At 33.6% G+C, this 27,894-nt stretch overlaps 1 protein-coding gene across 8 annotated transcripts in view; it reads right to left on the bottom strand.

Moving 5' to 3' along the window:
• CCSER1 (coiled-coil serine rich protein 1) overlaps positions 1–27,894 on the bottom strand; it is a 562,640-nt gene that overhangs the window by 203,179 nt on the left and 331,567 nt on the right. For 7 of the 8 annotated variants that reach the window (XM_085545025.1, XM_015861337.3, XM_085545028.1 and 4 more), the window contains one exon: positions 15,740–15,817. In XM_085545025.1, coding sequence (XP_085401151.1) covers positions 15,740–15,817 — 78 coding nt within the window. Of the gene's footprint in view, positions 1–9,499; positions 10,293–15,739; positions 15,818–27,894 lie in introns of those variants that run through there. The other variant, XM_085545026.1, reaches the window with a different exon arrangement.

The raw sequence follows: 27,894 nt of genomic DNA, 5'->3' as shown, positions 1-27,894 counted from the left end.
GATACTGCAATGCACATGGGCTTATGATGGATCTGCCTGCTCTGGTGGAGTGCTATTGATCTGCACTAATCAGGATCACAAAGTTCGGAGTAATAATACATGAAAGAAGACAGAAAATATACTTTTCTCTGCCCCAAAAATGGTAAATACTCAAATACCCACGCTGTGGCTTTTTATATATTGCACAGTTTTATAAAAGGCTCAAACTGTTCAGAATCTAATCAATTATATTACAAAGGTAATAAAAGCTAAACTGGGAGAAAACTGACAAAGTGATGTCATATTGTACTATGGACACTTTTTTATTGCACCAAGCATTTTGCAGATAGAAAAATCAGTTTTGTTTCACAAGCACATTCTAAAGCTAGAATGAGAAGTTTATTGCTCACTACTGTCACAGTACAAGGTATAATAAACAACAAAAATGCCTGTCTATTTCATCCTAAATTCTCTGACCAATACAAAATGTGGTCCTAATAGTCCATGGAAATTAACAAGATATAATTCAAGTAATTTTTGAAGTTAGAGAGTTAAACTAATGAAGAAGAAGCAAATCCTGTGCTTCTAGCTTGCAAAATTTGTAAATCGTTTTTTTATTCTACTCTTTATATAAATATATATATTTGTGTGTGTTGATATGAAACTGTACAAAGAAAATGTCATGCTATCCTATTTATACCACACAAATGAACAACAAATTCAATTTCAGATCCCATTATGAGAAAAATGGATAGGTCCCAACTCTGACACCCATCAGAGCAGCCCATTTGCACCTTTCAAAGGCAAAGGAGACTTCTATTCTAGCAATGTGGAAAACCCTTCCCAGCCAAATACAATGGACTTCCCATTGTATAGGGAAAAAACAATTTCATACATTCATATGAAGTGACACAGCAATAGATAAAAATTACCAGAAAACATTTTCAGCATATTTCACATACAAAATATTCACATTCAAAGATGACCATTATGCTAAATGAAAATACCACTGAGAAAAAAAAAAAAAAAGCAAGTTAGTGCAACCTTTGACTTGACTGGTGGAAGTAAATTGTCTCTAAATGAGAGCGCTGCATAAAATATTAAGCTACTGAAGTTAATGTTTGTTGCAACAAGTAACAAACCTTCTGAAAAGACAGAATTTTTAAAACAGATGGAAATAAGCACCTTGGATGCTTTACATTAGGATTTTATTAGCATTTGTGATTCTTAAATGTTCCATACTGTAGTTTTCAGTTGTTTCCATTTACAGCTAGTGATGAAACTATAACCCTTGCCTAGATAGCATCATAGTGTAACAAGAGGTGGATTTGCCCTCTTTTTTCTAACCAGAAGCATCATAAACAAAAAAAAGAGTTTCTGAGCATTGCTATCATTCTACCCACAAAAGACAAAGTTGTAACTGGACAGTTCCTATCTGAAATGTAGCTTCCTCTGAGATTAAGCAGATATCAGCACAAATATCCAACATCAACTCTGTACTTCTTTTAGTAATTATATATATACCACTTGATCAACCACTTTTGAAAGACAAAAAAGTCTTGTCACTTACAAGACAAAAAAGACTAAGTAGTTGAAGAATCCATGAACTGTTGATTTAACTTGTTTTTCCCCTAACACAAGGATTTTATCATAATTTATATACAAATCAAATACCATAGAAACCTTGGAGTTGGAAAAGACCTTTAAAAATTATCTAGTCCAGCTCCCCTGCAATAAACAGGGACGCGTACAGTGAGATCAAGTTGTCCAGTGCAAATCCAGCCTCACACTGAAAGTTTACAGGGACAGAGCACAAACTACATTTCTGAACAAGCTATGTCAGGTTATAAAACACGTTAATAAAATTTTAGCAATTGTACGGTGACAATAATGAAAAGATGGTAGTAAATATCCTAAAGGTTATTTACAGGAAAAACTCACCCATATGGAAGCCTTCGGCCTGCTGGGAACTGCTGAGGTAATCTCCACCAAGGAGAGACCTCCAAGAGATGCTGCTTTAGTGGTGGTCAGTCCTTAAATGAGGTCTAGAGGAGGTGGAGTCAAGCTCCACCACTTCCAGGAGCACAGCTAAATTACCCTCACCTGTGCTCCCACAGCTGCTCCAACACTTGCCTCAGCTGATTAATCAGAGGTTCAGGCTGTGATTACCAATTTCCCATACAGCAATGTTCTTTTTGTGTTGTTTTTTTTTTTTTCTTTTTCTTTTTTTTTTTTTTTTTTCCCCTAACTGGAAATTGTATTCTAAACTATAAAGTCATACATGTCTTCATCAATACCTCCATATGAAATCATACTCTAAGTAATTGCTTCTGCACTTCCAACATTGTTACACTCTCCCTGTCCCAGCCTCAAATTTCTTTTATGTGAATGATTAAATGCACAGCTAGAAGGCGCTGCATGCTGGGAGGATAGCTGTTCAAAAACCATAACAAAAGAAGCATGGAAACAGATCTACTGACAACGGAAAGAGTACTTTAAAAAGAAATATTAGAAACAGAGGAAGAAGAAGCAGAGAATTGTAAGCAATTTTTATAAGGCAAACATGGCATGTCTACAAGAATAGCAAGTGAAAGCATTCTAAAAGTACTTCAAGATAAAATAAAGGGGGAAAAAAAACCACATCAAACATATTATAGCCATCAGCTCTGCTCCTCTTTCCACTACCATCATCTTCTCTCCATCAGTCCTAAAAGGAAATAAAGTTTCTGGTAGGCACAATACTTTTTAAAAAAATTATTTGTGAACCTCTAAGAGCCAACCCAGTCTTTTGCTCTGGGAGAAGAGAGAACAATGGTCGTATGTTTCTCCGCTAGTTGTTTGAAACCTCATATCTTTAACATGGATTATGGAACAAATTTTTATGCAAGTATAGGTTTACAGAATAACATCTCTCATTTCTGTTCTGGTTTTATTCAACAGGCTCTACCAAAAAAAAAATAAAAAAATAAAAAAAAATCCAACAAAAAAAGAACAACAACAAAAACTCAATTTGTTACTTATAAAAGGGAACTGAAATACTAAGAAAATGTTAAGGAGAGATTTTGTGATCTAATGGCTCATCATAATGCCTTCAGGACAGCTAAATACAACCTGAACATGGTGACTGAATCAGGGTGCAAACATTCCCTTGTTCTTTTAAAATCAAAACAGAGCTTTCTCTCGCTATAGATACTGAACAGAATGCTGTAAATATTTCTTCAGAAGCTTTCCCTGAGTCTGATGGATAAGAAGATCTGAAATGGCTTCACGTCTCCCCTGGGCATGAATTCCCTAAACAACAGAGTAGCTGCACCTTACGATACTGACCTTTAAAAAAAAAAAAAAAGAAAAAAAAAGACTTCTGTGAAACCATGAAAGCCACGAAAAAATCCTCAGTGTATATGTTTTTCCAGGTTTACTCAATAACATTTTCATTTTGTCTTTCAATAATGTACTCAAAATAATCAAAGAATAAGCCGTGCATTTTACAAGCACCAGGCCTAAATTTTCTGAACATTTTAAATATTCATGCAGAAATACTGGTACTAACAGATTAACTAAATTTATCCAGACTAAAGCAGAACACTAAATTAGTTACAAGCAAAGAATAAGAGGAAAGCAGCAATTGCTGCTTTCAATACAGAAGAGAAACAAAGCTGAAATTAGTGTCTTTAGCAGAAGAAAAGCTGCCCAATATTTTGAAAATATTAAATCTTTCTTCTAACATTAGCTCCTCTAGAGTTAAGAGTCAATTTTAAAAACTGTATGAATGTTTGTGTACGATAAGGATTGTGAGATCCATGTTGAAGCATATAAAGCAGCATTACAAAAGAGAAATACATTACATCAGTGACTTCTCAGTACAGTCTTATTTACCGCCCTAAGATCTTCTACCAATATGTTGTGAAAAACATAAAAAACATTCTGTTTAGTTAGATCAGAGGCAAGAACTACCAAATATTAATTAAATTATGAAATACAAGGTAATGCAAAACATATTTTAAAGGTAAGCCAAGTGGTAAAGAGCTTTCTGTAGACGCCCAGAAAATTTTTTAGGGTTTTTAATTAAATTGTACATGTGCATGGTAAACTGAAAACAGTTGTTCCATAGTCAGTCCAAGACCTACGTTGACAGCATACTGTAAACATCATTTGATACTTGCTGACTAAAACTACAATAAATGATTTAAGAAAGATAGAGAATTTATTACTTGATACGGAACAAAACAATACTATCTAAACATTTAAAAAGCTACCAAAACTGACCTCACCATCCACAGAATTAAAAATAGACTTATTTTCATTTTACAAGACTTGATCACAACAGCTCACAATATTAACTATTGGAAAAGGAAAATCATCACTTTCCTCTCTCTATGTATTACACCACTCTGGGAAGTTTGCATTTAATGTCTTTTCCCTCTTCCCTTCCACCTAAAAATAAACAAACAAAAAAAGACTAATAAAACCAAGGTAAAAGTGCTACATTCTGGTTTGTGTTACTGTTGAAGTTTTAGAAGCATGCTTTAAAGGTGATAAAAATGATGTTTTATTGAAAAAAAGTAGGAGCCAAATGGGACCATAATGAAGAAAGAGAATAAAAGCAATACAGTAGGATAAAAGAAAATGAGCAAAGGAACAGCAGGGGAAAATAATGAGCCAGAACAAAAATCTCACCACTAACAGAATTTGCAAGAATTCTCAACAGCAATAGAAACTGCACACATGGCAACAAGAAACTTGAGAAAGACAGAAAGAGCTGAGTTTAAGGAGTGGAGTCAGCCAATTCGTTCCTTTTCTCCTTACTTAACCTGCTTACCTCCATAACCAAGCTCAACAAAGACAATTATAATGATAGTGAACTACTGACAAAGGCCCTGTAAAAGCTCCTGAACACCGGATAATGATTTTATCATTACAGATAACGTGAACATCATTAACTGATCTTCTACCAATAACAAAGAATAATCTAGCTAAAAACATGGCAAAAAGTATTTGTATAAGATGTTTAAGTGACAAAACATAGACATAGAATCTCAAAGGGAATAAACTAAAAAAACAAACACAAAACAGTGTGGCAACGATCAGTCATTAGGTTGCAAAAAGCATCAAGTAAATGGATAGCTTACCAGTAATATCACCCTAAAATCAGTTAAGTTTTACATTTTCCATACAAGTGGTCAGTATTTGAAAAGAGCATTGAGAAATAAAGGCATTCAGAAGCTAGCTCTATCGGTCCCCCATTGATATTTATTGCAAAATATTAAAACAAACACACACACACACACAAACAAACCAAAAACAACCTGAAAATACAATCGATATATTCTGCTTGCTTTATAGAGGTTTTGCTTTTCTCCTCATTCTCATCAGCTTTGTTCTCATTTTGTATTTCACTATGCTTGTCCATAATATTTCATCAGCCAGTTAAGTCAAATCATATCTCAGAGTCCAACAATGAAGAAATTCTTAAAGATTTTGCTACTCAAATTAGTGATTCCTTCACATGTAATCAGGAAATTGCAGTACTGATCCAAAAAGCAACTAAGTTGAAAATATATTTCATTATCAGTAAAAACAATACTGAACTATACATTTTTCATTCAGTTTTCTGTGAAACATTATTACTATTATTTTGCAAAGTAGTAATTCCTCAAGGATTAAATTGCTAAGGTTCAACAGATGCTTATGTAATAGCTACCACAGAATTTGTGGCCCCAAATTGGAAACTAAACTCTACCTGCTGTTCAGCTTCTATTTGGTTAATGTCAAGCTTACACATTCTTTAGCATTACACAGATTTAACTGAGAATGCAATGAATTATTCTTACATGAAACACACACACATACACACACACATACACACATATATATACATATATATGGCACACCACATGGCCAAAGCTTTTACAGAACAGATTTTTCAGAATATTGAATACTTTATTGTGGTTGGTTCTTCAGGAGCTGATCCAGACAGCCTATGCATGGGATAACTGCCTCCTAGCAGTTTGCAGATCTTAACTAAAGAACAGGAAAGCTCAAATGTCTGACTGCATAGCTCATGTAGCACCCTAAGTAGGTGCAGAGCCCAGTTAACAATAATACCCGTGCTTTCAGCTCATTTTATATATAGTTTTTCAATTCAGAGAGATTTCTGCATAGAGACCACATACATTTTTCCCCCCAGTTATTACAAATTTCCAAAATTTATTTATATATATTATATTTATAAATAAATAAATATATATTTATATTACTTATATATTCCTATAGCAAGACAATATAATTATGCATGAAACAGTATTCAGTAGACGCTTTGTTTAGCTTCTGTTTCTTTAATAAAAGCCTTCTGGATTCTGGGGATAGAATTAAAGGCCTCCAAAAAATGTTGTGACAACAGGAATATTAACAAATACCAGACAAATTCTGAACTGTCAAACGTTCATTGCAAGTCTCGGCATTTCTGTTCATTTTCTGGAACTACTATGGGGGTTTTTTCCAGGGCTTTTCGGTGCTTTTGAAGTATTCAAAGTATTAAAAGTTGACTCCACTAAAGTAATAGAAGCTCTACTTTCACACTGAAATGGTCTTTCTTCAAACCTGCACTCTAAACAGGGAAACTTGTTTTTCTTCATTTTATTTTTCAATTTAGCCTTGCAGTAACCATTTCTCCTCAAACATTTAATAGACTGGAAGAACAAATACAGATGTACCTAGATGCACACACACATTAAATGCACACTTTTAATGTACACTGAAAGCTCATGTTTTTAATGTGAAAATTTGTAATTGTTTTACATATTTTAGGTATGAAGATAGTACTGCCACTGTCTGATCATCATTCCACTTAGGCAAGCATGGTTTTTTCTTCACTTAGAAGCACAATATTTTGTTAGTGAAGATGTTGGTATTTATCTCCAAATATTAGTACGCATGCATCACATGCAAATAGATCTAATCCTTTCATTTAATTATCCGACACAAAGCAATCATTTAATTTTATAATGATGGTTAACATCAGCAGCAAAACCAGATTTCTACTGAGTGTTTCTACATGAATAAAAACCTCTCTGGAAGTAATGAACCTGGTACTAAAGGTAAGGTTGTAACATACAACTGCTGCATAGCATCATCAGCATTATTCGTATGCATATGCAAAATTAATTTTTGCTTTTTTTTTTTTTTTTAATACAGTGCACTTACTGTTAACCAAAGAGAATTTTTCTTTTCTTTCATTGCTAGCATCCATACTTTGTTTTCCATATTTTGCTTTTTTGAGCATTACAAATGAAATGCCATACTGTTCTCCAAATCTTATTTATAATCCTTTCCCTTCACATTCCTTCTTGCTGTTTTATCATTAATGTTAATGTTCTGTTGATACTTAAAAACTTCCATTACTAAAAAAAAATTAATAAATGAATGAGACACACTAGAAAACCAATGCATTGAGATTAAGGCAATAGTATATGGTCCAGGTGCAGTTCTCACCATATTTCTATTGAAAAAGCACAAATAATTCAGTTACAGAAATGGCATTTTTTACTTCCATTATTGGTATTACTTAAGTATGCTAACTTTATCCTTCTGAACTCCTTCAATTTTAAAGGTAAAGCATACTGACAAATACAAACTGTACTTTATATGACCAAATCATATATATACACACACATCCCTCAAAGGATACCATTTAACTCCGGAATTGACTCACAGAGGCCCTACTTAAGAAAACAGACTATCCAACCCTATCACTATGCATACTGTATCTACATCAAGAAACAGCATCAGTCTCAATGACTGTGTTTCTCAGGAGACCTGTTTACATTTTTATTGACCTACATATTCATCAAGGTACAGTAGAATAACTTTATGCCAGCATTTTCATTGTTCTTCACATTTCCATACTGAAATTGCTTCAGAAAAAAAACACAGCTTCATTTAAGAAACAAATCACTCAAAAAAAACAAAAAAAAAACCCCAAAAAAACCCAAAAAAAACCCCAAAAAACAACAACAAAAAAACCAACCAAAACCACCACACACTGACAAATGAAAATATATCCCTTTGCTATAAGAAGGATAGAAAATTTCTGCATTTATCCTGCTCCGCATATTCGGAGACTTAGCTCTCTCCTTATATGTTTAAAACTCTTAAAATTACTTCTTCCTTCTCAATCTCTTTACAAAAAAAAAACCAAAACAATGCAGAGTAAATTTTTATTGGTTCATATTGTCAAGACAAGGAAAAAAAACAAAGAGACACATATTGGAAATAACGAGTAATTAAAGTTAAAATCCAAACCCATGCTTATAAATTCTAAAGTCATATGACTGTTTTCAGTTTCTCACTGAAGCAACAGCTGTAGCAACACTTCAGCAGCATGGTAGTTTTAGAAATATGCTAGATGTTTGAGTAGAACAGGTAAACCAATTGTTCAGGAAGTGAAACTAGTTTTTCTTCTCATCTGAACTCATAAATTGTCTTATTTTTCTTCAACTCTTCCTCTATGCCTGACTTTTGCAGTAAGATTTTTTTTTTTCCATAGCACTCTTCATTCTCAAAATCTATTTATTTAAGCAGCATCTAGATCTCTGTGCCAACGCATCACAATGAAAAATGCTCTCCCTATCCTCTTCCAAATAACATTATCCTACACAGACTGAAAATATTAGCATAATAAAAATGTTAATGAAAAAAAAAAAGCACACCAGCATAAGCTAGGCAATTCTATGCTGAAAGGCTTTAAAAAGGATTCTTAAGTACGCAGGAAGAGAAAGAAGAATGGCAGCAGATGAAGTTCGGTAACAAATGTCAAGTTCTAAAAGGATAAAATGCACATACTCATTTAGATCTATTTTTATTTCTTTTTTACATTGATTTATTTTCTACTTCACTGTATTTTCAATATACCTTTGACAAATACAAAGAGAACTATACAATTTTATATATAAAGAAGTTTCTGGAAGCTTAATTGAAAGAATGAAAGGGAATGCTGAAGATGATTGTTATAAACATAAGAAAAAAGGACATAAGACTGGTAAACAGTAGCACCATGTTAAGTGGTACCATAATCAGCCACAACAGTGTAAGATCACCCGTTAAGAAAATCCATTCACTATCAACTGTCACAAGAAATTTTAATTGATTGCTTTTATTCTCAGTTTGGATCCATCTCAGAATGCCCTGTAAATTAGAGTAATATGGTCTCTGCTTGAAATTAAAGCCACAGATTCCAAACAGTTGCTCAGGTTGAATTAAGTGTTCCTACTATATGCTATGTGGCTTAATCAAAATGGCACAGTAGCAAGATTCCAAGTATCATTCCACATTTGCAGAAGATGGTCTGATTAGGAAACTTGTAAGCATGCTGCTGTCATAATCGCTTTCTCATCTTACCTGATATAGATGAGTGTAGAGTATACCCCCAAATGAATTAAATCAATCAGAAGAAAAGGAACACTGAAGCAACACAAATGGTGGCAGGGTTTGTGGGGAAGCCTATGATCTGCTAATTCCTAGATAAATTAAAACATGATCCATTGATTTATTTTTATTAGGTTTTTTTTTTTGACAGCTTAACGCAGCACAGTCACATTCATCAAACAATATTTACTTTGTTCACAAGCATCAGTAGTCTTAGAAACACCCAAAGTACATAAAAAGTAAAGATATTATTCTAATGCATTCAAAAATTATAGCGTGCATTTTTAGGATCAGCTATGCCCTTTCTTAGGATAAATCTGGGAAAATTCTGGCAATGAAAAAGATTGTGAAATTCCCTGCAGAAATGTCTCTTGGATCTCACATAAAAATTACAAAAAATGAATATTCATCAAACAGAGCACATGCCAAAAGGCACTGATACTGTATTCATAAATGGTGTAAACTTATTACTGCTTAAAGACAGAAAATAAAAGGCTTCAAAACTAATAGTTTCTTCAGGTTTCCAGAGCTTGAAGATGTATCTTCCAGTCTCAGAGACAATCACCACTGAAGTTTCTTACTTATTGTGAACCACCAATAGATGACTGAAAGTGCATGCAATATGAATAATTTAATTTCAGATAATAACTGCATGATAGCTAATCATGTACTTATATATGTTAATAATTAACTACTGATAAAGCAAATACAAAGCAGTAGATTTTGCTAATAACAGTAACTTGTAGCTCATTTAGTAGACACCATTATTCAATTAAATCCGTAAGTGCAGAGTGTCCAGATGTTGTTTTTTAATTTAATAATGATGGAACCAATGAGAGGCTGATAGGTTTGTAAACTAAGCCTTCAGAACATGGAGAATTCCACATGGCCTTTAAAAGAAACAAAACAAAACAAAAAAAAAAGGAATGAAATCATAAATATACATGGTTTGATGGTAACACAGACTCAGTGAAAAATGTTCATTTACGCAGATAAGCAGGGAGCATGTAATAATAAAGCTTCTTTCACACTAATCACCAACATGACGTGGAATTAAGTGAGTACATACAAAAATGGAAATATGACTTCAGCTTGAGCATGACAGTTCCAGTTAGAAAACAGTAATTTATTACAGATGCCATCTTTGTACAAGAAAAAAGTCACCAGATTGAGAAAGGTCATGCTAATAGAGGGAATCTACATGCAGAATGCACATAACTTGAAAATATTTCCACATTATGATAAAACCAAGAAGGTCAAGTTGTGTTAAAAAGCACTCATATAAAACAGACCCAGAACATGAAAAAAATGCACATTGAAATTATACTGCTTTATAATACAGTTGTTATCCTCAGCTAATTTTTGAAGTTTGCTTACTGGTCTTTTCTTCAAGCTGAGTCTATATTCATTCTACCTATCTGTATGTTACTTACATGTGTATGAGAGGGCATATGTGTGCGTAGGTTATCAAAACATGCTCAAAATCTATTACAAAATCTATGATGGAGAATTTCTATTAAGTTGAATCCAATTTACTAAATACTCCATTCATTTACATTTGATAATGTTGTGAATTTTAAAGTAAACTTTTCTTTGGTGATTTTACTTTTCATTCTGACTACTCCTTATTCATAAAGGAAACAAATTGAAAATGTTTCAGTGCTGGTAAGATATTCCCAAATCCATTTCTTGCCTTACAGACAAGATACTACAGGTATTCAGTGGCATGCATTAACAGAATCAGTGAAGTATAACTCAATGAGACAAATATGTCATCTTAAATTTCAAACAAGTAATAAAATAAAAGTATAATCTGTTTAGTGCTACATTTAAAAGGGGATGTATGCTAAAAATCTGCTGTTAATTGTGGGGACAAATGCTTACTTATTTAATATTTATAGGTGTGATATACTGCCTGATGGCACCTTTGCAGAAGACACAATGCAACTGTGGTGTGGTTAAAATATACTATTAGAAAACAATTCTGTTAAGTTATGCTCTCTAACAAGCATTACACAGAAATCAAAGGAAACAAGGAAAAAAAAAAAAAAAAAAAAAGACAAAGTGTCCCAGAAGAGAATCATACACTTAAGTGAAAAAGTAAACTCATGGTGCGCTCGAATGACTTGGCAGTGATGGTACTAAAGCAGATAAAGCTGTATAAGCATTTCCCTTTTTTCCCTACTCTTATATATACAAAATCTGAAAAAAAATGAGTACTGACCAGACTTGCTGCCACTAGTACCTTATATTTTCCTGTATTTCAAAAGATTACAGTGTAACTACAAATATGAAGACAGAATAAGCTTATGACATGAAAGAGAAACACAGATTAAGTAGTTAGATGGAAAAGCAAAAAGGTAAAATACTCCAATTATTAGAGATGTCTTACAGAAAGATTATACTTTTTAAAAGATATGGACACTATAGTATTAGACTGATTTTGGTCTACAAGGAAACTCTGCTGTTGTATAAAAGCCACATTTTACTGTAATTATTTAAACCGAACTTTGATAATACTGGCAGCTAGTAGCCAATTCTGCATTCTACAAATCAGTACTCAAGACTATTCATACTAATTGAGCACAACTACAGAATATGAAATAAACTAGTTTATGAAAGCCTGTCATTTCCACACTGCAACTCCCAGTTTCAGTCCCAGAACCCAGATTACTTTTTAATCTCATGATTCTTAGTACACATATTTGAAGACAGAATAATTTTTGGAGGAGATTCCTTGACTTTCTGCAGTAGAAGACAAATAACTGTGTAAGAATCCTGGATGGTTTTCTAACATCTTCTCTGGGCACACGACAGTTGGCCTCATATTTAACTTTTGGAGTAGTCAATTAGCAAGTCAATAGACAAGCAGTAACGTTAATCACTTCATGAATCTGGCATTTCTCATCTTTAAAGGCTTTTGACTCCTTAATCAAAACTTTAAACATTGTTTTAACTCCATTATTAAGTTGTAGACTGTATTAGATTGTTCTTCTATAGAAAACAGATTACACATTAAGGTTTCTTGTTCAAACCAATCTTTATGAATAACATTATCTTCATTGCTACCAACTTTGACTTCTACATGCCTGCTAATACAGCACTCAGTCTCAAAGATAAAATCTCAGCATAGTGCTTTTGAGAAAACAGAAATGTATCAGAAGTATTATAAAAAAAAAAGTACAGGTATGGCAGAAGATTACATGAACTCAAACTTTGCTGATCACCTTGAAAGAAACGATTTGACTCTAATTATGCTATATATCCACCAAACTAACATTCAGTCTATTCATTTCTAGTCAGGTAACCTCTCAGATATTTAGCAAGAACATTCAAAGGGAAAACTCTCTTGACTTTTTCAGAGTAGTTTTACAGACAGAAGAACACTACTTCCCTTTAAACACTGCAGTTCTTTACCCTGCATCCTTCCCTTCCAAGAGATTTACTATCTCCTCTTTCTCTAAGTTGGTTACTGTACACCCCAAGGATTCACTCTTTATTTAATTCAAAGAAAGAACTTTCACTTTTAAGGACAAAGATACATAAATTCCAAGGTTACAGACTCATCTCTCTTAACTACAAAATACAATACCTAATAGTCAAGCAAAATAACGCAGTTTCTTTTGTAGCTTAACAGTTTTCATTTCTGCCACCCTGTCTTCACACATCAGAACATCTTTGTACAAAAAACACAAAACAACCCACAAAAAATGGCACTACAAATACTACAAACAGCAGACACAGACAACAAGAGATCTTCTATTTTCTTCTTGTTTATGTATACACATTTTTTTTCCTCTTCAAAATATTTGGCAGCTATGTATATTATTGATATTAATTTAACATAACTGCATCAGATGGAAGGGTCTAACAATTATAAATGTTGCACATTAAGCAAGAAGTGTAAAATGAAATAATTTATCAGGCAACATAAAACACTAGAAGGAAAGGTAATAAGCAAAATTCTTTTGTTGAAACATAAAACTACTCTCATAATCAGAGATCATAAGAAAAAAATAAAAAAAGACAAAAATTAAGTTTATACGGGGAAACAAACTAATATGAAAAGAAAGCAAAACAAACACTTCTCAGAAATACTAACTCAGGGACTGCAGAAAACCTACAGTCTGAAGTAAAAAAAAAAGAAAAGAAAAAAAAAGAAAAGAAATAATTCTAAGGAAGTTACTGATAACTCAAAGATATTTGAAGCATTAAAATAGGAGATGTTTTCCATGTTTTGTTGTTATTTTCTTTTTTACATTCGCCTTATATATTTAACACGTATCATCCTCAGAATGTGATCAATGGGGTGAATGTTGCACCTTGCATTTTCTCTTGTTTGCTTTGTGATGGACTACTTAATCTAATTTCACATAACAGCATACACATGTTTGCAGTTACATGTACTTACACAAATCCTGGATAAAATGATGTACTGATACCATTTGCCAGGGATACGCTTTGCTCTTGATACATATACAGGTAAAGATTATCAATTTAATTGCCGAAGGGCTAAAATGGGAACACAGCTGAACTTGTTGTTACCTATTTTAGCCATTCTTTGAACACAAGCTACATGAGCTAATGAATGAATGAAGAAAACTTTTTAACACTAAGAAAAATGTTAACACCATTTATTAGCACATTCTTCTTCGTTCTTTCATGGCTTGAATTCCCTTCATGATTATCATATATATAAATATTAACAACATTTTATTCCTCCAGATTGGTTCAACGTTCTCTGTTATCTATTCCTTGTAACTCAATTTTTTCAAGTAAAAACACAGGTGGATGTTCTGTTTCCATACAGAACTATTTCAAATACCCTTTTGTTCTTGCATTATAGTACCCTATGTAGTAAACACATGATCTCAATCATGATATAGTAAAGGCATTTTATCAAGAAGTTTGAAAAATGCAGTTAAAAGCATGGACAACAGCAGCAAAAGTACCACATACTTGGTTTGGGTCAGGAAGCACAACCAAATGTATAAAACACAGCTGTTTAAAAGGTACCCTACAAATAGTTTATTCTCATTTTTCATGGAAAGCTTAACACCTAAGCTCCAGGTAATCATGTACTTATCAAGGATAATTAGTTCCATCAGAAAGGAAAATAGCATTGCACAATTAAATACAAAAGTCTAAGATTGTTGAATGTTAGAGGATTTTCACCACCAGTAAATACACCTTTACAGTTTCAACATGCCCAAAAGCACTGTTACCGTCTCACAGAAACTACAAAGCATACAGGCTCATATTCTGCAGCAGATGCACAAGAATTCAATGGAGACAGCTATGTCAACTAAAATACTTACACATTTGACCTACATAGAAAAACAAATACTCAAAGGAAGACAAAAAGCCTGCATTTAAAAAAAATACACAAAAATATGTTTTTTCCCAAAGTAAATTGTTAAAGAAAATACCCCTGGTTTGAATCTATTTTAAAGATTTCTTTTTTTATAAAGTAGTTGACTTTCAAGAACTTCTTTCATTAAAATGTGAGACATTTATATTTCCATACAAGACTATCTGAAATACTGGAAGACAAAAACTTGAATACTCCAATAATACATTATAAATTGGAAACTGCACACAAAACCTCAGACTGAGCTTGCAAAACAGTCTTTGCTAAGCTCAGATAATAGAAAAGCATCCTACATATTAAATGTTGTGGCATACTTAATCACAGATTATTTTAAAAGGCTCACATAAGGAAGCAAATCTATTACTTATGTTCAACTGGTATGTCAATAAAAAGAGAAACATAAAACAAATAGAAATAGACAAAAAATGTTTTCTACTATGTTCTCCATGAGAGAAACAAACAAACAAACAAAAAAACCAACAAAAACAAAATAATTCACTTTCTAGGAAAAATTTTTACTGATGCTCTTAAGAGCTTTAACAATATTTGGCTTAAGTGCACTTATTCCATTATCTTCCAAAATGCAAATATTGTTCAGACAGCATATGGTGATTATAAAAGTAATAATGTCATTAATTTGTTAATAAACATGTAAATAACCATCAATACTGAAGAAAATTACAATCCACTAATACATGCCCTCCACATTCGCTTACGCTAATTATGAGCTGTTTACAAAGCATAAAATTAATAGACTATTGGTATGCTAGCAGGTAGTTGCAATTATTTTCTCATGTTGCAGAAGCAATTTGAGAATCAATTAACAGCAAAGGATGAATGGTGTTCTAGTAAATTCCATTAAATCAATGCACAGACACAACAGTAGCAGAGGCAAACAGGCTGATAGAACTTTGAACACCTATAAAGATGATTAAAAAAAAAGTACTGTTCAATACAGCTACTTACATCATGGCCAAAAAGTTCTGTCTGTGTGGATTTATCTGCCTGGGAAGCAAGAGCCTTCTGCAAACACTGAGCCTTTTCCTGTAAAACAAAATAATAGCATGGGTGAGTCATCTTCTTACTCACTGGGCTTTGCAGCTACAAAAAAAAAAAAAAACCCAACCAAATAAGTACAAAACTCATGCACAGCTAGATGTTCAGAAATGATTTTCACTATGACAATATTCTCACTGAAAGGTTTATTTCCTTACTATTAATTTCTTATATTAATGTTCTCTTAAATAGACAGGAAAGCCCAATTATGTGGGAGTTGGGACCACAAGGACAATTGTCACTGTAGTGATGGGAAAGAACTTAATCCACAGCAGATGCAAGCCTTGATGTATAAAGACGAAAACTCCATGAAATAAAATTGGTGCAACATCTCTCTTGCTCAATACAAGCTCTGTAGCAAAGCCTAAACAGCTCTAGATTCCAATTTCTGCTTTTCACATCGCTCACACCTTTACTTCAGCTATTTTTGAAGTCTCACGTGGAAACCCTGGGACTGACTCAAGTGATGTGGCCTTTTTGAGACAGTAATAATATACAAAAAAAAAAACCCAAACATTTGAAGCTTTAATTTCTAACTCTTTGCTGATTAGAAGTGATCCTCACCAAGTCCTTACCTATATTAAAATTGTTTTGTTTTTTCTTCTGGAAAGTACTTCGATCGATCAACTGTAAAAACATTGGATAAGGCAACAAAAGGGAAACAGGAGGGTGAGGTTCCATGAAGAGAGTATTCGGTGCACTGAAATATGCTTTCTTATTCACCAAATCAGTTTTATTTTTCAGCTATACACATATAAAATTCTTAACTCATCTTAGATAAAAATTCCTCATGAAAAAATAAAACAAGAATGTGTTTTCATATTGCTGACAAGTATTTATTACAGCAAAACAAAATTTACATAAACTGAAATTTTTGGGTAATGAAATCTCAAGCTGAATGAAACTCTGGTTTTACTGCAATAAATGTTTTAAAACTTTAGAAATTTCAGCTGTTATCTGGATTGCGTTTCTTTTTATTAGAATCTATCCTGCATATTGTAAAAATTAAATGTTACTAATTTCAAGGAAAGATGAACACCACTAGATTGAATGAATTTTCACCAAAAACTTTTAAATAGCAGGACACTGACACCAAAATGGCCCTGTCTCTGGTGATTCAGCTTTTCAAACAAGGAAAGAAAAAGCAAGTAAATTAGCAATTCACTGCTCCCAAATTTCCTGATGCAAGGTAATTTCCTCATTACCAACAGAAAAGGTCCATCTTTTTCAGGTTTGAATTTATTAGTCCATCACCAGCAGAATTTTTAGAAAACTAACACTGTTAGATACATACTTTCTCATTTAGAAAAGCAAGCTTTACTGCTAAAAAGTTCTGAATTTCAGTTACCAACCCAGACACTGACAGAGATGGAATATTCAAGTAACATGATCAGATCAAATCCAGAACATGACTAAATTGAACATTTGCATTCTTTCTGAGTGGAGCCACAGATATCCATTTTAAAGAACTAGGAGAACATACACATGAAGAAAACTTTCATTAAGGTAAACCATTAATTGGGAAAGCTAGGGCAGTTGGAATAATCAAATTCATTTCTTCTGCAAGCTGCTCATTTCACTGTACATACACTAAGATCAATTTTCAACATAGTAATCCAAGTTTGCCACATTTTTTTCTTTACCAGAAGTTAAAGACTTGAGCACCGACAATAAGCAATATCCTCTCTTTATTCTGCAAAAAGATATACTTACAATTGTGTTGATGTGAATTATTTTTAAAACTATTAAAGCTAAAAATATAGTGCATATCATTTATTTCCAGCGATGTGGCAAACACTTACAAATAGTTTAAAATCATATTTCCATGTTACAATGGAGAAAACCTCTAGTCTGCAACAAAACGGAATCCTACTGGAAGAGACTATGTATATTTAATAGCCATTCAACTTCATCTTAGTTGTTTCACTAACTTACACTACATTCCTAGAATTCTTGTTGCCAGTGTAAAATAGCTGCTCTAGTAAGCACGTCTCAGTTTATGAAATAATTGAGGAGTACTACCGAAGGTATTAGACATATAAATATACTGCAAAATGTTACTTGCAATATAAAAATGCTTCTTAAAATGATGAGTCGGTAATTTAAATATAATTTCATGCTATATTGACTATATCAATAAACAGACTTGATAATGAGCCTATTTGATTAAATGTCGGAACAAAACATTGCTACCCTGCAGTATGAAACTACAGAATATAGCCTAAAAAGATAAAAAAATAAAACACAAAACTTCCATGTAACTATAGAAGCATGGCAGATCTTCATACCGCAAATATACAGTAATCCTACTCTGCCTCTGCAAAATATTTAGGGACACTTAATTTTGCTATATAATAAACAGTTGTAAGTATTTTTGCGATATTTGCTGGATATATACAGCACTGGCTTCTTTTGACCATAGATTTACTGTTCATATCTAGGCATGGCACAATATTTCAGTCTGTAGAGAGGTAATACTCTGTAAAGAACAAAAAATCCTTGTAGGAGAGAATTTTTATCTTTGCCCAAATACTTTCCAGTGTCACTAATGTGACATTCAGCCATGAATTCATTTTACTTTAGCAAACTGTAAATGTGCTTTCTAGCAATATGTATAACACGGCAAGTCCAACTCCCTACAGTTACTTTAGTCTTTACTATTTGAATGGACAAAAATCCTAAAAGCATTGCCATAGCCTATGGTACTACCTGAAAGGAAGTCTGAAACGGAAGACAGTACTTTTTGTTAAAGCAACCAATACAAATGGGAAATACAGACATCTGGTGCCAGAAAAGTGCATTTGGAACTGAAAAACCATCTTTTTTCGGAACTACAACAAATTCAGCCAAATAAAAGATTACCTTCAAAAGCCAGATAGCATGCTTTAACTTTAACTCATAACAAAGAAATAAGTTGTCTAGAAATATTTCTGTATAGTGGTCTTAAACTTCCATCATTATTGGTAGAGATGTTTAACTTTTAAACATTTTTCATATTCTGAAGCTTTCCTGAGAACTTCCAACTATTTTGAAATGTTATCCTCTTTCAGGAGCTTTCAAGTGAAGCTGAATCATCAGTGACTTTTTCCATAACTGACTTAGTGCTCATACCACTAACTACTTATGCTGCACCCTATAACATTTTTCCAGTTATCAAAAAGCTTTCCAAAAGTTGCTCTACAGGGCTGTGTTGAGAGGTAGTCATTCTGAGGAAGCCAAAGCAAAGTATAAGATACCTCCTTCATGTCTCCATTTTTCTTATGTGGTATTTCATAATACCGCATAACATTAAGTAGCTTTCTGTCCTTCCATTGCATGTATCCAGAAAAATATATAGCCACGTTCTCTACATGACTTCAGGTAGAGGAGGGCTGAAGATAGATAAATCCCTTCCTATCCTTCTCTGAAACAAAACATATCCTTTTGACTCTCTAATGTCATATGCTGTAGCCCCCTGCGATTTGTAATGTTCCAGTGAAAGGAAAATGTCTAAAGACTAAGAAGGGATCAAACCATTTTTTATATTCTTTTAGATCAAGCAAACTACTTCTAAGTGAGTTTTTCAAATATAGCATTAACATTTTTTTCCCCACCTTCCTATGCATTGTTATTCTTTCTTATTAAAATAAATAGCTTTAAGAATACACTTATATGCTGACAGAACTAACAGCAGAAAAAAAAATTCTTATTCACTAAGTTAATCCCAATTAGTAAAGAACAAACAAACAAAAACACAACAAATCAAAAACCAACAAACCAATGCAAGAACAGCTGTTGGCACTCCTGAAGTCACATAGCAAATCACAGCAACACTGCCAGCAACATTCATCACAAAAATCACACTCTTACAGGCACGTGCTAACATACTTTTTCTATTATTATATTTACAGTAAGCTACTGAGAGGTGCTATAAAAAGAAAACAGGCATGAGCTGATCACAAGTGTGTAAAAATATTTTATATAAAATGAAAGAACATTGAAAGACGACAGAAGGATATAAACAAAGACAAAACAACAGTATTGCTTAAGTCACAATAGAGTACCAAGCTGTTGACCAAACTGAGCTTGCTCCCAGAAAAACAAGAAATGAGGAAAACCGCTGCAGTCAGAGTGATGGTAAACAGTGAAATTCACATTAGAAACAGGTGAGAAAGAATGCTTTTTAAAAATATATATCCTCTAAACATAAAGATTTAAAAAGTATCATCAAAAGCTTCTTGGAGAATTTTTTGGATATATTAACTTGACGTTCTAATGCTATTGGAACTTACACTTTTTGCCCCCCCCCCTCAAGAAGACAACATTGAAGGCCTTGAACTGAGAAGTACCTATGCCTATGCTGCTCTTGCAGAAGTCCACACGAACAGCAAGGACATCAAGCTTTGTGCCCTGAGAAAGTCTCAAATTAGAAGAATTGACAAGTAACATAAACACACCAGTGACCATATCTTACGTCTCTACTCATCGGATTACTATGAACTCATCAAGAACCTCCTCTTAAGATGACACAATAGGGGCAACAGAACATGAAAATGCCTTGGAAGAAACTAAAAAAAATATTCTAAATTGTGGACACTAAAAAAAGATACATTTTAAGTATTACAGTTTCCACTTGAGTTGTTTTCTTTTTTTCTTTTTTTTTCAGTTGTGTGCTACATACAGCGAATTATCATAAAGTATCACAAGAAGTTCCTTGTTGCTGATGTTTCCTTGTCATTGTTTCACAGTAGAAAAATATATGTACCCAACTGTATTTGAAATCTTACATGAAATCAAAAACTATCCAGGTTTATTTCTGTGCCATGCTCTCAATAATACAAATACTCTTTATTGGCTAAACAAAGACTGATTAGCAAATTACCTCAACTGTGGAAAACTATTGATTACTTCAGGTTATTCAGCTTAAACAAATACTGAAACAAAACTTTTTTTCTACCGATGGAAGTTTGGCAGACAAATTCTCATTTTGAATTGAAACAGAAATGGAATTTAAGTTGGAATGTTGAAAAGAATTTAGGGCTAATTCAACCAGTTGGGATGGAACTTCCATAGTATGCTACAAAACAGCTACTTGGCAAAGAACAGAGCAAGTTAGTATATAATATATACAGAAAAGAAACAGTTGTTTCTAAATAGTCAGTATAGGATAATACATCTCGAAACTACACTAGTTTTTCCACATCATTTCCCTTTTGATCAGAAAAGTATTAAAACATCTCTCTTATCTTTAGCTGTGATCAGGTCAAAATTCTCTTATCCAATTCTGTATCAGTGAGAGTATGGCAACCACTTACAGTACTTTGCTTAATTGTAAATTCCAAAGTGAAAATTACCTTGACCAGACCACAGTTTACCGTTCCATCTTTTTTGAATGAGTTCACCTATACAGCTGTGGCTTTTCTCATTAAGCAAGCTATTCTGTCTAGTTCATGCATCTTAAATGACATATTTTACCAAATTTTCCTAAAGGGTGTTCTACCTTCACTGTTATTTACATTTAAAAATATATACATTCACAATTTAAGTTGTTGTATTCAAACCTCTACATACACACATGACTCAACCTCTCTTATAGTTTGTACAAATTATTTTACTGCTTTATTTCATTTGTGTTTACTCCCAGTACACAGCCAATCAGCCTACTTTTGTAAGCGTTAGAAGTGTAGTCAGGTTTACAATTTACATGCAATTTATTCCCTTGCTTCAGGCCTTTACACCACTGTGAATAGCAACTTATGTTTGTCACAGAACCTGGGGAGAAAAGCTTTCTTCAAATGACTCAAAAAATGCAAAGCTTTTTAATTCTGATGTGCTATGAGATTAAACTTCATCAACAGCAGCAGGAAGGCAGTAAGAGCAAACCGATAACAAGCAGCAGAAAAAAAGTGCACCCCAACATCTATTATAGCTAGTTTATAAACTACAAAGAGAAACATAATTCATAACATGATAACTAGCTCCAATGAAACTGAGTTCCTTTCAGTTTGAGTTTACATTAGGATATAAATATATTTATTTCAGTTATTTCTTCAGCAGAATTAGCAGGCTATCCTACTCATAGCATAGCAAGAATGGAATCCTACACAAAAACTGATTAGGGCAAAAGCAGATTAGATAGAATATTCCTGCATGTTTATCATTAAGATGTACTGCCACAACATAGCTTTTGGATGGTGTGTGTATTAAAATCTCTAAGCGGAGATTTAGATGCTCATCAAACATTTCTCACACTCTCCTGTCTCCTTTCCCTCTATGTACATAGAGATACTAGGGTGATGTGATTAACGTCAGTGCCATTCACTCTGCACATAGGTTTAATGGCAATTGCATTAGTCAGAGTGCAGGAATCATTAACTCAGGACATTGCAGATTGCAACTAATGTATATCAAAGGCTTCTGGCATTATTTAACCTCACACCACTAGACGTTTACAGATCGCTGCCCTGAGAAAAGTGATTCAAGACTGTAGCATTACACTGTATACTATAAACACACCTAAACGTAATTACCATTCAATTACAGCGACAAAAGCAGATAAAAAGTTTGAGCAATGTTTGTCAAATGAATAGAAAAATAATTCATCATATAAATCCCAGTCTTTGTGACAACATAGAAATAAAAAAATAAAAAATAAAAAATAAAAAAAACCAACACATACTAACCCTTATGATAAAGCCCAAGTTTTATTGATCGATATGAAAAACACGACTCATATATCAACCAACATAAATATATCCAATAATACCAAGAACAACCCACAGTTCCCAGTTCTTTAGTTGTTCCCTTTGTGCTTCCATCCAAATTATTCAGTATGTTGTTTGTATACTTAAGCAAATATTTTGCATAGAACTTGCTCCGCAAAAAGCTTGGCTTTATCACTACAACATCACATGATTTTGTCCTGCACTCATATGCTGACTATTATGCAAACATACTCACACACATGCCATGAAAGTGATCACAATCCCATGGTCCTCCAGTAATAATTTTAGTTTAAAATTTGCAATAATAGCTTCTCAAAGCAACAGACATGCTATTCCTCCACAGATTCAGGACTCTGCCCTTGTTGAATTGCAGTAGGTTTCCCACTGCCCATCTCTCTCATCAAGAGATTTCTGAATGGCAGCACAGCACTCTGAGGTATGAGCCACTTCTCTTAGTTTTGTATCATCAGCAAAGTTGCAGAAGAGACATACTATCCTTTTATCCAGGTCATCAACGAATTAACAACACTGGACTCAGTACCAACACTCAACCTCTGGGAAATTACCACTAGCTACAGACCTCCAACTAGATTGCCACCAATCACAACCCTCTGAGAACACTTTTATTCTTATCTACCCAAGGCTTAAGAAGAATTTTTAACAGCTTTAGGCTACCATGCCGTAACACAATAGAGAGAGTATCAATGACAGCAGAGAAGCAAGATCCAAGGCTGCAGCAAGTGAGGATTTGCTCAGACACAACAGCTACAGGTAGAGAAACAAAACAAACAAGCTATTCATCTTCAGAAAACCTCAGGTAAGCGGGGATCTCTAACAAGAAAACCTTACACCACTGCCACTCTTAAATAAGGTCTGGGAAAGGGTTGATCCTGGCTCCACCCTTCCAGTCATCCAGGTATATTGCATGCGCCTGAGCTCCCCTGGGTTGGCCCTGCCTTCCACCACATGCTCAGTCACTGCTTTAGGCAGTGACTTAGCATTTCTGCTACACATGTCAAAGCAGAATAGTTTGGATCAGGAATTAAGATCGAAGTTTTGGCTTTTGCAATGTGAAAGTAATCCAAAGCAATCTGTATTTTCAAAAATACTTGTCAGATTTTAACACAGTAATATTACAGAACAAGATGGAAGACAAGCTTACCAAGTCTGCTTCTTCCCCCACCGCCCCCTCAACCCTCCCCTCTCCACTCCCCCCTCAGTCTTTTCTTTAATTAATCATAAAGTTTTTCTTCATGAAATCCATAAGACTTATGAATCCTACATCAAATTTACTTTTATTTCAGTGACATATTACCAGTAAGATACATTGTACTGGTCCCCAGATTCATGCTGTAATGGGACAACATAGACAGTTTATAATCATGACCACAAGCAGCTGTAACATAAAATTGCTGCATAAAGAGGGGAAGTAACAACTCAAATTGTAATCTATTTATATAATACATAATAATTACATTATGCAATTCTAAAGAGACATCCTGACAGTTACAGAGCTTATAACGCCTTATCATCCAAAAGTGAAATAAATTCTCATTTTGTCTTATAAAACAAGAACTGAAAAAGAGATAAAAGAAAATCTTAGCCACTTGAGAAACACCTTTTTCCCAACAGCTTATCACACAGAGGAACAAGTGGTGCCACTTCAGAAGCACAGTTTGCTTCAGCTGATGTAGTCATAGCTCTTGCCCAGCTATAGGTAGTGCATTACTTACCCAAGATATTAAATTTTGTTGGGAGGAAAAAAAACATTCATACAACTTCTTATGGAGGCAGATAGATACAAACCAGATGCAGATATGACAGAGTTTAACTTCTGAAATAAAATTCTCATTACAGTTGAGATCACTTTTTTTAAATTGCACTCAGTGCGATTTTTAGATCTCTTGAAGTCCTTCTTTTCCATATGCATTTTATTATTATTATTTTTCATATTGGACCTGTTTCTACCTTTTTTGTGTATTCTTTTCTTTCCCTGCTACATAACAACTAAGATCATTCATTCTTTCTCTGCCAGGAAGAGAGATTTTGATCTTCACTTTAAACTTTGGCTCTTAACATATGTGGCCCTTAAATCTGAGGTCCTTCCTCATTGAAAGAATTTCAGCATCAGAAACAGGCACAGCAAACTGGTTGCAAAAATGCCAGTATGGGCCTCCTCTTCAGAGTTATTGCTGGAGAAATAAACTAACCAAACTGGAACTCAATTCACCACAAAAAAATTATCCCTAAACTGAAACTTTTATAACTTTGAACATCCTAACACATAAGAATATATACATATAAACACACGGCAACTTGTTTATCCTCTTTACCACATTTTGCTGGTTTCTTATGTTCCTTGCAAAGCAATAGGAGAAGTTGTTTTCTCCATCACAGAAAAATACGCTGACTACAAAAATTTGCTCTGCGCCAAAACTTTAATGAACATCTAGAATTTTAGGTCAAGATCATTAGTACTACAGAGGGTGGGGTGACATGCTTCACTTGCTGCTTGATCTTGCAACTGCTGCTAAATGTAGAAAACTTCAGGTTTTCCATTTGGCAGAAATGGAGACAGTTACACTGCAACTAACAGCCAAACCACAGTTAGATCTTCTTGTATGCAGGACTCCACAAAACCAGTGTCACTGAAATGCTAAGTCACAGCCTGAAGCAGTGATTGAGCACCTGTAAGGAAGGCAGGGCCACCCCAGGGGAGCTCAGTTGCATGCAATATACCTGAGTGACTAGAACAGGTGGAGACAGGATCCAGACCTCATTTAAGCATTGGCAGTAGGAGCAATGATATCTTACTGGAATTCCCTGCTTACTAGAAGCCTTTTACAGACAAGCAGTTTTACCTCTTTTGTTGCTGTATCCACAGCTGCTACATTTGGGCTTTTTCTCATTTTCTGTATCCTAGGGTTATACCACTCCACTATTATTTCTGTACTTTCCATCACATTATAGCATTGCAACTACAAATAATAAAATTCTTCCCAGTCACATTAACATCAGAGTATTATTGCTTCAATATAACAACTGGTACTTGTCTCCACCTTACTGCCTTACATCCCCAAAACACCTCTTCACTCAGCAAAGCAATCTGTACAGCCCAGACTGTACAAAAGCTAAGTCAGGTGACTGTGGATGATGTAATTAATGCCACACTAGTACAAAAAGAATGCCTTTTCTGAAGAAGCATCCTCTATGGGTCACATCATTGCATCATAGTTGGGATTGATTCCTAGAAATTGAGCTTATCATAGCAAGAAAAATATAGCTTTACTCTGTTTTCACTGCATGCTAACCTTGCATAGTGCAGAATGGAAGAATAGAAATTAAGTCTAATGTCTTCATAAATAAATAGATAAAGTTATATATATGCATTTGTATATTTGAAAAAACATCTTCTCTTTAAAGCATTCCAGCAATGGAAGCTCTTCACCACTATTTTCTACTGTCCCACTTGGCTATGATTATTCCCATTTAAAGAGGAAAATGTTCTCAAACTTCCAGTTCAAATCAGTCTTAGCCACAAAAGCACCACTGGAAAATAAGTCTATAAATGCATATTGCATATTAGTTTTGCAACCTAATCATGGGATTTTTTTTTTTTAATTATTAATTTTATTTATTTATTTATTGTCACTAATTAGCGACCAAACACATGCATTCTGCAGTTCATGTGCTCCTGAACAAGTGGAGTGGAATTCTGAGTGTACAAGCAGGACAGAAGTGAATTGCTGCACTGTGCCTTAACTGATAGGTATGAGAAATTTGGAAAAATTAGTTGTGAGGCCAAAGAAACATTAAAGCTTAGGTAAAAGTAACAGTTAATATCACAACTGTATCAGCTACGGAAGTTACATCTATTATAGCATAATTACATCATTGCACACTATGAGATGTCCAACGATTTTAGTAATAAATTCTCAGAGCAAGAAAAATATGCTGTGAATCACAGTTGGTGATTTCATGCTCTCTTTCCACTGGAATCTTTAAATTGGACATAATATGAGATTCAAGGTCAAAAGGGAGAGTGGGAGTCATGCTGTACTACACCTCTCTTCCCATGTCTTTTCCTCTTGTATTTTCTTTCATTTTGTAGATCAAAAAAGATAGCAATCAGAAATTAAGTGATCTCTACCAATGTTTCTTAACAAACTGCTTTTTAGTACAGGTCACATAGTTCACATACTCCTGTCTATTATGTCTGCTTTTGAGTTTCAACTGATGGCATTACATGGGTGGTTATTTATCTGTTTATAACTGTTACTAAATATACTATCAGGATGTTACTTTGCAAAGACCAGTAATTCTGATAACCCCAACTGTACTATATCATTACAAACTGCTAGGTTATCATATCCAGACTATCACTTCATTCCTCATTTAGAATGGAAGATTCAAAATCACCTGTAGAAAATAACAAAAACAGCAGATCCGAATTTTCACTTAGTGTAAAAATTTGCTTCTTAAATCCATGTGATAATTGGATGTCCTAGCTTTCAGATATTCTATTCTAAAAATAAATGACATAGCACACAACTGCACCAGCGTTTCTAAAACACTACATTTAGCAAATGACATTACTAAAATTTTATTTATTATATACTGTAGATCTAAGTTATTGTCTATAAACAACACATGTTGTAAATGCTGTAAGTAACTCATGATTTGTATTAACTTTTAGAGACAATCAAATTCTGATTGTATTTATAGCATCGCATCATTTTCTTGTTAAGGAATGAGAAGTCTAAGTTTAATGAGGGTGGGAACTAAAGAAGCTAGCATTTGGTCTCCAAAATGTAGCTGCATGATAAATTAATGCCCTTAAACCAAAACAGAGGAGAAATGGGAGTTAAGTAATTTACTTTCTATACCATCAGATTAAAATAACATTTACATATTTGCAGCAGAACATACTGAATTAAGCTTTAAATCTCAATGAGAAACAATTGTTGCTGTCAACTTGTCAAGCAAAAACAAATTAAATGAAAACCCTCAGCATCAGTGTAGAAGTAAAAGAATTAAAAAATCAACACGTATACAAGAAATTTAGTTGTGAGAAGTGAAGAATATTTTTGAAAATACTATGAAAGATGTATCATTGTGATTTAAGAACAGGCACTTTGTAAAAAAACAAACAAACATAATTTCAATGAACATAAGTCTATTTTTTTTTATTTATGTAAATACTTACTAAGTGTTATTACAGATATGCAACATTTCTTTAACACACTAAAGTGAATCAGGTTATTACTTAAGTTAATGAATGGAGCTATAATTTCTCATTAATAGAGTAACTTTCAACAAGTTCTCCATAATTGAAATGGTAGAATGTAAATGCTTTAATGC

Source organism: Coturnix japonica, chromosome 4, assembly GCF_054131305.1.
Source record: "Coturnix japonica strain WE chromosome 4, WE-NBRP24, whole genome shotgun sequence".
NCBI lineage: Eukaryota > Metazoa > Chordata > Aves > Galliformes > Phasianidae > Coturnix > Coturnix japonica.
Note: the sequence above shows the minus strand (reverse complement) of the source record. Positions and strands in the feature narration are given on the sequence as shown.